This window comes from Astatotilapia calliptera, chromosome 1 (genome assembly GCF_964374335.1).
Source record: "Astatotilapia calliptera chromosome 1, fAstCal68.1, whole genome shotgun sequence".
NCBI classification, from domain to species: domain Eukaryota; kingdom Metazoa; phylum Chordata; class Actinopteri; order Cichliformes; family Cichlidae; genus Astatotilapia; species Astatotilapia calliptera.
The window spans coordinates 36,148,344-36,161,390 of NC_137422.1; the positions used below are offsets into that span (position 1 = coordinate 36,148,344).

The window sequence follows — 13,047 nt, forward strand, 5'->3', positions numbered from 1 at the left end:
TCTGCCTCATTCTGCTGCACCGCTCAGCCTCTCAGATGGATATGCAATTGTGAGTCAGAGCGGGCACTGTGCTGAATATTAAATCTGAAGCCCAGACAGACATTTCTTCCTCGACAGAATCTGTTTATCTCCGAGTCATCACCATCTCTGGTGCTGCGGGCTGCATTTGCTCACCTCACCTCGTTTCTTGCAGCCATTTGATTGTGTTGACAACAGCTGCCTGTCGATGGGAGAGTGGCAATTACATTTGAAATGTGTTATTCCCACCCATGCACCCTTAAGCTGATCCTCTTTCATGTCACTGCTTTCTCCAAAAATAGCCTTCCTTTTAGCCGTTTCATATCTGATTGTCATCGCCGATTTCACTAAGGATGGCAATTTGTTTGATGAGACTACTCTTGAATTTTTTCCAGCTTGTGAAGCCTTCCAAATAAGATCCCAATGAGGCTCTTAAAGGTCATTAAAAATACATTTTGTTGTTTTGGGGGTGGGGATGACACTTTGCGTCAAACACATGTCTCGATAGAGACCTAAAAACTAAACTGCAGTGTGCTCATGCTTGTTCAGTTTTAAAGCCTATAGAAAGCAACCTTCTTCCCACAGTTACTCCTCCTTTTACAGCATGTACGGAAATGCAGTGGAGGAAAAAAAGGCATTGAATCATAAGCTGCTGTATGCATTCCCCAGTAGCTTTGACCTGTTGTCTTTATGAAGGCTCTGTAATCTATGATCTAGAAGACCAAAACTCTCCGGCGAGTGAGTAAAATACTATTAAACAGTCATAATGGACAAAAATATAAAATCGAGAATCAGCTTGTGATAGCTTATCCATTTCTCTTTGTAAATCTACACTGAAAATGTGTTGGTCAATGTAAAGAGGGTTTTTTTGTTTTCTTTATTGTAATTGTAATCAATTTTGTGTCATTACTTCGACCATAACTCAGTGAAAAATAATATTTCCAAGGGACTTTTGGGCAAGATGTGGAAACTACCCATGTCATCGCGGACATTATTTCGAGCTGTTCTGCAACCTGTAAGCTTAATTTAAGTCTCTCTGGTTGTCAGCAACTACAGCAAAACTAAATCTTTTGTGAGCATTGACTTCAGCAATTAAATGTACACTGTGCAGGGCACCAAACCAGCAATAGTAAAATATGCAGAAAAACTCCTGTTTGAGCACCTGTCGAAATGAGGAGTATATCTATGCCGAAGAAAAAGTTTTGTAAGCAAATAATTGCTCATCCTCACACTTACCCACAGAAGAAATGCGAAATACAGCTTTTTGTTACATTTTCCACATGTCAGTCTTGCTGTTTGCGCTTCGGTCAGTGGAAATGCGAGAGAATGAAAGGATGCTTTGATAGGCTGCCTGCGTGTTGTTGTTCGTCATTGGTATTCTGCACACAGGAAGAACTGGGTGCAGAGGTTCCTCCACCCTCCTTTGGGTTTTCTCCTCCAGGTCTTATCTTTGCCTGTTATGGCAATAGTTTGCAAAGTCAGTCAATCTTTAATTAACATTTTTCTACTTTATAAATAAGCATATATGTATGAAACTTTACTTTTTCCCTCTTTTTAACATAATGTTGTATCATTTAGTATTAAATGCCAGCGTTTCAGAGCAGTGAGGAACCACATAGGAGTGGCAGAGCACCACCTTTTGGAGGATGTTGTGTATTGCAATTAGGATGTGTTGTAATGCGGCAGGGAAAGCTTGATAGGCAGATTTCCTGCTCTGATATTTGAGTCTTTGTGTACTGATGCTGCATGATGATAGAACTCAGAACGTGTTTAAATTTCACGCTCATATGTTGTTCATACTGGTTTCATACTCAGCCACGTACAAAAGAGAAATGTAATACTGCAAACACAGATTTCTCTCTCTCCCTCACACATAAATGATAAGTTGTGGTGACTGTGTCACACCACTGGGCTTCGATCCAGCAGCGGCAAGAAATCAATGTCCACCTTCTTTTTCTTTGCATCTTTGCATCAGTGGATTTTGTCAGCAGGCAACTCAGTGGTAAGAAGCTTTTATCTAAAACACCAAAGAAATGCTTGGGAAGCTGAAAGGCTGGAGCTCCTGTATTCTCTCTCCTGTCGTGTGTAAATGCATTTCAGAGATGGCTGAGGGGGAGGCCGTGACCTTTTTCCTCAGTTCTGTTTTGACAAACTGTAGAGCCTTTTGGATATAATAATAAGTTATTACCTGCAAACTTACTCATCCATCTTGGTTTTACTTGCTAGTTGTTTATAGATCTGGGTTTTCCAGTTCCATAATTAGTGCAAAATGCGTAATAATGCCTATGTGTATATTATATCTTCAGACTTGACTTACAAGTCTTAATCAGTTCACCAATTAAATGTGATATTTGACCTCTGCCTGTCTTCATCAGCCAAACCATGTTGGAATTGAGAATTAATATCAAGCTCTCTTCCGGCCTCTGTGCACCAGACATACTCGCACTGCTGATGTTAACATTTTTCATCTCATAAATTTGTTCTGTACTAAAGAACTGACTCAGGATTTTCACCTTGCGACTGAAGGACCAGACTGAGGCTTGAAACTTGACTTGTGACTTGATTAAAGTCAGCACAGTACTTCTTCTGTAGAGCTGGAAGAGATGGAATTACAGTGTGAAGAGATTACACATTGACCAGACAGAAAACACCTACTCTCAAAAAAAAGGACCCCTTTCATTCTCCAATCTATATCAATCTTGGATGTGAACATAGAACTGGATCATTTTATTGAGTGGAGCTGTGATGATTTACCCAAAGGGGGAAAAACATCTATCCAAGAAGAAGTTTTGAATGTCTTTTAAAAGAATAATTTTAAATATTTTCACTTTAGTTTAATTTGTAAAGAAACAAGGTCATATTTTGTAGTTCAGTGCAAAGAAAAAAAGCTGATAGATGTTTCAATTCAATCAGTGATATGTTATGGTATTTCATGAGGTGGAGAATAGTCAAAATCTAAGCAGTGAAGATTCTAATTTTTCCTGTTTTATATGTTAGTCTTCAATAATGCTTAATCCTACATATCCCATAGCATAAACAAAGTGTCCATCCCATTCAAGTATTCGCCTGGTTTGTAACACAATCTTCATTCTAAGAAGTTACTGTTTTCATGGGCTAAATACAACTCTTCAAAAAGGCCTTTGTAACATTGAGCCACAACATTAAAACTAGTGATGGGTAAAATAAATAAATTATATACCCACCAACAGCACAATTCTCCTATGGCAGTGGCACTGAACTTTCTCGCAACTTCAAGAACCAAACTGCTCCCAGCAACAGGCAATATTTCCAAAGCCACATCACTCGCTAACTTAATTATTTTTTAGAAAGGCAGATTATGGCAGAGGAATCCTTCAACCAGTCGAGAGCCAGTGCTAATTAGCTAGCTATCTACAACTGATAAAATCTTTTGGTTGCTGTCATGTCAGCCAACAAATCCCAACAGTGTGAAATTGAAGACCAACTGTTATAAAAATTAATCAAAGCTTTGGATAGATTTGCCGCTGTTAACATCATAACTTGTATATGTGTCACGTAACAACAGAGCGATTGACAGGCTTTGCAACTCAGATCACCAAATACAAGAATAAATCATTTTTGGGAACTATCACACCAAAAGATGTTGTTGAGAACTCAGCGTGATGTCAGTGTCTCTTCTCGTGGGCCCCTGCACTGCATTACAACAGTGTTATCAGCTCTCGCTCCCATGGGTATACTTGGGTCCGCTAAGCATGCTGCTGATGGTGGCACGGGGACCTTTCATTATCGCCACGTCTCATAGCTTTACACAGAGCTACTATCAGTAGGTGGTTCTGCCATATGGAGGTAATTTCAGCTTATGAGTTGCAACAACAAAAAATGTCCCAGTGGGACAGACAGATATTGGACCCACGCTTTCATTTAAATGGTGAATAGAACTGTGCTGCATGACATTTTAAATCAAATGTGGTATTTTCAGTCACCAATTTGATCGCAGGGACTGCAGATAAAGATGTAGGTTGTAGCTTATGTGAAATCAGAGAGCAGGAAGATTTTTCCAGAGTTTAGTTTACTGATAAGGTGTTAGTTTATGTCTCTGTATAATGTGTGTGTGTTTGTCTTTCTGCAGGCATACCGTTTCCTTGCCTTCAATAAAAAGCTGGGGTTGAGTGGACGCCCAGAGAGGCCAGTGGGCTGCATTGGGACCTGTAAGGTATTTGAATATGCACACACGTACCCACAGTCATGTAAGTACATCTCAATACATGTGCTTACTGTACATATGTGCTCCATGAGACTTTGCACAGGTCATGGGTGACCATTAACCTAACAAACCTCCCACATATTGATCCACATAAATATTCCAGAGCTTCGCAATATGGCAAAAATTATTCAGCTCCACGAGTGCTTTCCTTCTTTATTCATACACTATGCATCAGTGAACGCTGAGGTTTTGCGTAGTCTCAGGCGTTATTGCATTTTAATGTGCTAAGTTGCTGTCCAGCAGCCTGTATGCTTTGTCCGGGTATGTGCATGTTGTGTAGCTGTTACATATTAGCATTTCTAATGTCCATGTTTGCGTGGCGTTAATGTTTCTTGCTGGTGTTGTTTGCGGTTTCTTGCAAATGAAGAACATAGTACAACTAAATAAGTTGAGCTATAACAGCCTCCTCAAACAAAAGCATTGCCAAACAAATGAATCATGTCTCCCAACGCATTGCTAAGACAATATAATAATGGAACATTTATGGGGAAGATGGCTGACTGCCAGAGGACATTATCAGTGTGTGTGCCCCTGTGAAAATCTGTATGTGTGAAAAGGAGCTTTCTACCAGTTGTGTGAATGTGCTGCATCAGTGTGTGTTATCAAGAGTGATTGTGTAACTCCTGTGTGCCCCCTCTGTCTTAGGATTGATGGCATGTTTTATACGCTATCCAGAATAATGTATATGTGGCTTCTTGTGAGCTATCCGTCTTCTAATGCAGCTGTTTGTTTGCGTGTGTGTGTGTGCGCGTGTGTGTGCGCGCGTGCTCGTTTCCCTCTAGATTTATCGTATCCTGGGCAAGACGGTGGTGTGTTACCCAATAGTGTTTGATCTAAGTGACTTCTACTTGTCCCAAGATGTTATGCTGCTGATTGATGACATTAAGGTAAGTCAGAGTCACATTATGGAGCTTACCAATGTCACGAGTCCACAACTTACAAGATTTTATGTGCTTACACAACTTAAATAACTGAGATATATTCAGCTTGTCTGGTTTAAAGAGTCTGTTTTTCAAAAAAGGCAAGAAATCGGTAATTTAATGTGATTTCTTACTGCTTTCACTTGGCCCAATAGAAAAGGCACACGCTGTCATAGACTGCTTAATGCTAGGACTGATAGTGGCTACAGTTATCACTGGCTTTTCCAGTGATAACTGTTTAGGCTTGATAATAGCTAATCTTCAATAGTTGGTGCAAAGTAGCCTCTTACCACTGAACATTTTTGAATCAGGAGATGTAGAAAGTGCAGGTAGCCAAAATATTTAGCACATTCAACTGTTATCATTTGTATACTCAGATCTCTCAGCCGTGGTGGTAATTCATGGAAGGTTCAGAACTTGTTGTTCTTTTTTAATTACTTTAAAAATGTCAGACTTTCTGATTATTTCCATATTTCCATAAAAAGACTAATGATATTAATATGGTTGCATACTTTCAGGACTGCTCTATATATGCACTACATACATCAGTGTCTGACACTGATTGCCAGCTAAGAATGGCTTATCAGCATTAATTGGCACCTGCCACTGAAAAACGGTATGACTGCAGGAATTGGCATATACCAAGACTGAAATATTAATTAAAGGAAATTATCAGGCAGTCTATACCTAAGTTTCCTATGTGGTCATTAAGCCGCTGTTGTACTTTTTAATATGTAACAACTGTCAAAGAATTTAAACCCAGAGTGAACTTTAGAAATACCACAGATTCAAGCTGAAAGTTGAATCTTTGTTCTGGACGTATGAAATGGTGTCTGTGTGTTTGTGTGTGTCTGTGTGTCCAGAACACCCTGCAGTTCATCAAACAGTGCTGGAAGATGCCAGGGCGTCCTCTCTTCCTCGTTCTCATCCGTGAGGATAACATCAAGTAATATTTACACTCTATAATAGTCCTTTTGTCGTTTTTTTGTGGTCTTCCTGCTGTATGATCGCTTTCTCAAAGCACTCTCCCTTCTCCAATCTCGTCATACATCACTCACTATCTCATCTTCTGTCTAACATCCGACTCAAGCTTGCAACAAAATGTCTTGACAGAGAATTTATTTAGCTTTTTTTCCCCATCAATCATGTTTCTGTTTCTCCTCCTCCCCTCCATTTTTTCCCTTCAGTATGTACTATCTGTCTTTATAGCAGAAAGGTGCTACTGCACATTTGCTTGCTGATTGGGTGATAATGTTTCTCATTTGTATCACTATAACCTGGCTGGTGGGCTGATTACAGTAGTATTGACCGTTATCCAGGGAGCCATATGTTAAATGTGCTACAAACGTTTAAGCAGCCACGCTACAGCATCTGGAATGAGTCAGTGGGCTCTCATAGAAACAATTCAATAGTCTTTAGTTTGCTATTGATTGGGATTATGACCTGTCTAGGGGTCAACAACATACCAGATAAAGCACTGAGTATACTCATTTGATCTGAAGCTTCAGTTGCATACTATTAGTGTGTTTAATACAGATATTATGTCTGGAATAAAATCAGTGATACTTGTGATGAAAGGAGAGAGAGCTTATCACAATATTTTAACTTCTGTCTCATCAGAGGAAGCCGCTTTAACCCAGTCTTGGACATGCTGGCCTCATTCAAGAAGGGCAGCATCGGAGAAGTCAAAGTTCATGTTGACAGACTTCAGGTTTGTGGATCCGGTTAATTATGTTTTTGTTTGCAGTGCAAATGTCAAAGATATGCTTTAATCAACACTTAAACAATCAAACTGGTCAACTAAATGAAAAAACCCACACAAAAGTCGAACATGACCTGCAGCACCGAAGCTTTCTACAGTAGTTGGATCCAGTTAGATCAAACAGATTTAATCCTGGCAACTCTCATTGCAAAGCGAGGGCGATCTCTGTCTGTGCCCATTAGAGACTATAGCAGGTAACTGTCTGGTGAATTCACAGTGAGGCCAGTGGGTATCGTGTGTTCTGCATCCTGCACACACTAATCAGGTAGCTTGCTCACCTAAACCTAATGGAGTCTTTCCACTTGAAACCTGAAATGGACTATGTCCACTTGAGGCACTGTGAACAATGACCTGAAATGGTTTTCCAACATGGCCTGGATTTTATGTGTGAAACAGCAAAAGCAATGTGAGGCAAGTTTCTTTGACACTGAGATACTAGCTACTATCTCTCCATCCATCCATTTGCTTCCGCTTATCCTTTTCAGGGTCGCGGGGGTTGCTGGAGCTTATCCCAGCTGGCATAGGGCGAGGAGCGGGGTACACCCTGGACAGGTTGCCAGTCTGTCGTAGGGCTAACATAGCCCTACTATCTAGTTTAATGTAATTGCTTTGACTGCATTTTGTAGTTATTCAAAATAATTCTTGTCAAAATATGAAATGTAACAAAAATAGACAGATACAGCAGCACATCGTAAGCTGACATGATACTGAAACAGGATGGTAGATTTAGTGCTAGACACCAGTGAACACAAAAGGCTATTGCAGTTGATAGCTTGACTTTATTATGATTTTATTTCATAGGATTATATCTGAATACTTAAGAGAGGCCACTGGGCATGTATTTGGTTAGGTTTGGTTCTTCTTATGTGTTGAACACGTTGAATATATTTCATATCATATCATATATTTCTACAACTAGAACCTCTCTTTCTTGTGTGATCATCAGAATGGGTCAATCCTACATTTAACTGATCAATCATGCTCTTAGATTCACATATTCTTACATTTCCAAGCAAGCACAGAATCAATATCACCACTACTTTTCCTCCACTTTTGATTGTTTGCTTATTGTGGGGGCTTTTATAAAAGCAGCCGTAGAGACAGAAGTATACAGGCTGCTCCCTTCTTTTAGCTCAACAGATATTACAAATAAACTCTAAAATAAATGCACTGGTGTAATATAGCAAATGTTTTAATAATAAATAGTTGTCCAGGGCTTCCCCTCTGCCTTACAGTACAAACAAAAATTTCTCAGCCTTTAAGCTGGTGTTCCCCTTTATTTTAATAGCAGCACCAGTGTTCATCTGTGTGTGACCTTGGTCTGTGAAATTCAGTATGAAAACTATCATTGTTGGCTTGAGAAGGCTAAAGCTGCTTTGAGCTCTGAATGTTAAAAAAGGTGACTGGGACTGTGTGAGTGAAGGTTTTTTATGGCTTGAATTTGGATGACAGCATGGAATTAAATGTTATATTTATAGAAGACAAGTCTTTTCCTTCTGTGTGGGTTTTGACCTACTCAGAGGTAAATAAAATTAAGTCTAAGTGCATAAATGAATAAATAAATGTGGCTTATTGGCGTTATGAAATGGATGAAACAAGTGTTACAAATGCTATGAAATAACCTCTGCCTATATGGTTCATTAGTCAGTGTTCAGTAGATGTTGCAGTGCCTACAATCCGAAGAAGAGTCAGGACCATAAAGCATATTCAAAGTAAAATCAGATTATATTTTTTCTTATTTGCTAGATTTTGAGTACTTCTGGTAGCTCAGGAGGTAGAGCAGCTTGTCCACTAATTGGATGGTTATTGGTCCAACCCTTGGCGTCATTGGACAAGATAGTGAATGCTTAATTAGCCCTTATGCATCCGTCAAAGTGCAGATGTGTATGTGCGATTGTTATAAAGGGATAGAAAAAAGCTGCTTTATTTTGCTGGTGCCTTGTCCATATTATATCTCAATTTGGTGCATCATGGAAATCTTCGTAGGGCTATTCCCAAATTTACAGTTAACCTTAAAGCTAACCTGTAGATCATCCTCAGTTTTAACTGCATGGTTCAAATATGTCTACATTGAATGATTTTGAACACAGTATTCATGATTTCAAAAACCCAGAAAATTAGGCCAAGGTAGAACCAGGATTATTTGCACACTGGTAACTTTGCAAAGTTTATGACAGTTTTCTAACTTAAACTTCACTTCCAGTGTGTTTGTGGTGTTCAGCAGAGACTTCCTCATATGATCCTTTCTTTTTCTTTTTTTGCTTTCAAGTTTTTCCTTCCCTTTGCCTATTTGCCATTCGCAACACAGCTAACTCCTACAGCTTTGAAACATTTGCTCTTCATCATCTCATTGTTATGGGGAGCAGGATGGCTCCTCTCCTACGCCTCTTATTTTTGTTTTGGAGTTAACTTCAGTTGGAATGGCTAATATCACATTTAGACCACAGGAGAAAGGCAAACCGAACTGCACTCCTACACAGCTATGCTTTTAAAATGCTCAAACTTTTATCATCGCATTACCGTGTAAGACACTCACTTGTCACTGCAACAGTACACATTTGTAAAAATTGTAAGCGTGAACTTATTGCACACCTTACTACTCCATTTGTTATCTGGTACAAACTGCATTATTTAAACAGTTGTTTTGTAAACCGAGTAACCCGACAAACTTCCCCTCTGGGATCTATGCAGCTCCTGAGTAGGCTTTTAGAAGTACTTTGTCAGTGCAGTACTGCAGAATCTCTTGAATGCTAAATTCACCAAAAAAAAAAAGTCACTTGACAATTTCTTTGATGTGCACTGTCCTTATCAATCATTTAGACCCTGATATCTGGGGCATTTGTGGAGCAACTGGACTTCCTGCGTATCAACGAAGCAGAGTAAGAGTCCCTCTAGTGTTTATGCTCCCTTTGACAGATGTCAGTGTTTTTGCCATAATTACTGCATAAATCAAAGTGTCTAAGTGATACCAGCTTTATTTTCATTTACTGCTTTAAATGTGAAAGCAAAGCTGCGGATAACACAAAAAATATAATTTGTCTGTATCTGTATCTGTGTGTGTGTGAACAGGATCCCAGAGTTTAAAAGCTTTGAGGAGCTGGAGCTGCCTAAGCACTCCAAGGTGAAAAGACAAACAAGCACGCCCAACGTCTCCGACCTGGAGCAGCAGCCTGAGATTAATGTGGAGGAGTGGCAGAACAAATCCACCAATGAGATCATTCAGAAGTTCCATGTGAGTTGTTCAAAAAGTACCCAAAAATAACACATTCTCTTAACTAAAGAGAACTGTGAATAAAATGGGCAGGGCATAAACTTTTCCTCACTGTTGTCGCTATAGCTGCTAATTAAATGGTAATCTTTTATCCGAACAGCATTACCAAGACTGGCAGAAGCCCCTCCAGCTCTTCCTTCTATGCCATGTCTGACTTAATCAGTGTCGTGCCTGTTGTCACTGATGCATGCTCAGCTTTGTTCCCCCCGGGGTCTTTGCCTCTGCTTTCCCAGAACAGAGCCCTACTGTCAAACAGAAATGATCTTGGCTGAAATGTTTAACTATACTGTTTTTGTATGGAAGGCTCATCATCCCTTTCATCTGAATGTGTATCATTGTAAAGGACTGTGACTGCTTGGCAAGTCAGGCTCAGCTTGCTAGCATCCTTCTGAGGAGAGAAGGATCGGACTTCCTTGCCAAAGATGGTAAGCACTCGCATTGTGAGCTAGAGAGCAACTAAAAGCTGTACTTTCACAAATTAACAGCAAATCTGTTTAAATCGAGGAATTTCCACTTCCCAGTTTTGCCTGACATCATCTAAACTGTTTTCTACCTTAAAAATTGATGCATTCATCAGTTACATCTTATTAATTTAAATACAACTCTATTTCTCTTTGAAGTTTTTTTTAACGTCTGAACGTTTTGTTGTAATTATAGAGAACATGATGGAAGAATTGGAGAGAATCTACAGAAGAGCTGGCAGCCGAAAACTTTGGTCTGATATTCTCACACACACACACATGCACTATTAAAATCTGTTCATAGACCTTTTTGCAGCAGTTCAGCCTTCTGTTCCTACATTTCTTTGGATTACATTATATTTGTCCTGATTTGATTTTCGGTTTTTGCCTTTGCTAACATTCTTCGTGTGTGTAATAAAAGAACTTGGAATGGAGTTTGAAAATTGAATGAGATGTGAACTATATGAGGATTTTTCTCTGTACTTTAGCGAGGGTTCTTTTAAGCAGTTGCTTGTATATAGACCTGTTGTGTAATCTTCATAAACACTTCAAAATAACTGTCATTTAATCTGGCTGAACTGTAGGCTGGCAGTGCGCCATGCTGCAGCTATTACCAAGAAGTTTGCCAGCTCTATAGCTCCTCACATCACCACAATTCTGGTGCATGGGAAACAGGTAATGTTCAGGCAGAGATGGAGTCAAGTCCGTGCATGAGTAGCACCGGTTAGTTGGCTAGCTTGCTGTCGAAAAAGCTTTCCTAGAGCTGTGTGAGGTTCAGCCCATCCACACTTTGGATTCTTCTTAGGCAGGTCATTTAGAGGTGTGAAAGAAAACATTAAACTGAATTTGGAGTTCATTCTTTTTTAAACAAGTTCAATAAATATGCATAAAACTTATACAATGCTTACAATATGTGAACATAAGCAGTGGCCACTTAATGCCCCTAGAGTTATCTAGCTATTAGAGATGTGTTTAAAAGAATAAGATTTAGCATCTTAGTGTTATTTAATTGACTAGCAGGTGTTGGAAAAACACGAATAGGCTAATATCTTAGCATATCAAGGAGATAAACGTATTCCTAGTGAAACCACTGGGGCTAGAAATATAGAACATAGCTAACTCTCACACAGTCGTCAGTTTGGATGAGGCAGCTTTGCCAAGCTAGCAGGCGCCTTGACACAGGCTGTACGGGCTTTCTCTCTCCATTAACCATCACAGTGGCTCGCCCTTCACTTCTGCTGTTTTGATATACATATATAATTTATTTTTTAGCATCACATGTTTCTCTAAGGCTGGCTGTATACTGCAAATGAAACAGAATTTGACTTGCAGCCACAGGTCCAATTTATTTGTTTGCTAGATGAAAGTGCTTCATAGCTACTGCGGGAGCTGGCAACACACATAATGTAATATTAGAACAAATGTGGTATAAAATTTGTGGAATACATAACTGAGCCAAATTGACTGCCTTTTTCTGTGTCTGTTGTTAGATCTTGCACAACAGATGCACAGAAGGCATTCAGTAATTTTTGAAATAATATACGGTTCTTCTAAGGCAATGATATGGGTAAATGAAAACATCAAATCAGGGTACAGTGTTTTATGTTGTCAAGAAATCTCTGCATTTCTCTTTTTCATCTTTGTCTATAAAACTGCCAAAATTCCTTTTTGTTTGTGGTGTACTGCTGGCCTGTCTCACAAAAAACTGACCAAATACTACAAATGGTTGTCACAACTTGTGAGCTTTTGTTCCCCTCAGTGTTTTTATTTGATTTTGTATCCAGTTGCCTGAAATGACAACTTTTATTGTATGCTGTTTTTTGTTAATTAATAGGATTTTAGCATAAAGAAATTTGATTATGCTGTCAAGTTAAAAAAAAATTGTCTGCAGGCAGGTTTTCAGCTTGCTGGCAAATGGCATCAATACTCAGTTCAATTTACTTTCTCATTTACCTAACATGGGCCAGGAAGTGAAGCTTGAAATAGGTTCCCCAACAAAGCATCGGTGGATTGACACCACATCATGCCTTCTAAACGTTAAAGCTTTGTTACCTTTTTTATTCATTGTATTCAAGATGTGCCCTTGTATTTCTGCAGGTTTAAGCACTGAATAACTCTACAGATACACACACACACACACACGCTTTCACACAGAAACACACACAAAAAAGATATTCGCAGCATATAATAAGAGGAGGTTGTGTTTCAGCTGATTATATCCATGCCCCCCATTAATTAAGTATTCCATGTGTTCCCTGCTTCTGTGTTGTGGATGTGTGTCGATAGCAGGCTTGGTTGTGGGCTACCATGTGAAGATTTGTGAACAGTTTGTGTGCTGATTTTTTCCTCATAGGATTCCTGCAGGCCCGAGG

At 39.3% G+C, this 13,047-nt stretch overlaps 1 protein-coding gene across 3 annotated transcripts in view; it reads left to right on the plus strand.

Moving 5' to 3' along the window:
- Window positions 1-13,047, plus strand: part of phkb (phosphorylase kinase, beta) — a 104,743-nt gene that overhangs the window by 84,928 nt on the left and 6,768 nt on the right. For 2 of the 3 annotated variants that reach the window (XM_026175454.2, XM_026175439.2), the window contains 8 exons: window positions 4,127-4,210; window positions 5,044-5,148; window positions 6,045-6,127; window positions 6,802-6,892; window positions 9,764-9,822; window positions 10,013-10,175; window positions 10,558-10,639; window positions 10,872-10,929. In XM_026175454.2, coding sequence (XP_026031239.1) covers window positions 4,127-4,210; window positions 5,044-5,148; window positions 6,045-6,127; window positions 6,802-6,892; window positions 9,764-9,822; window positions 10,013-10,175; window positions 10,558-10,639; window positions 10,872-10,929 — 725 coding nt within the window. Of the gene's footprint in view, window positions 1-4,126; window positions 4,211-5,043; window positions 5,149-6,044; window positions 6,128-6,801; window positions 6,893-9,763; window positions 9,823-10,012; window positions 10,176-10,557; window positions 10,640-10,871; window positions 10,930-11,259; window positions 11,351-13,047 lie in introns of all 3 variants that reach the window. The other variant, XM_026175432.2, reaches the window with a different exon arrangement.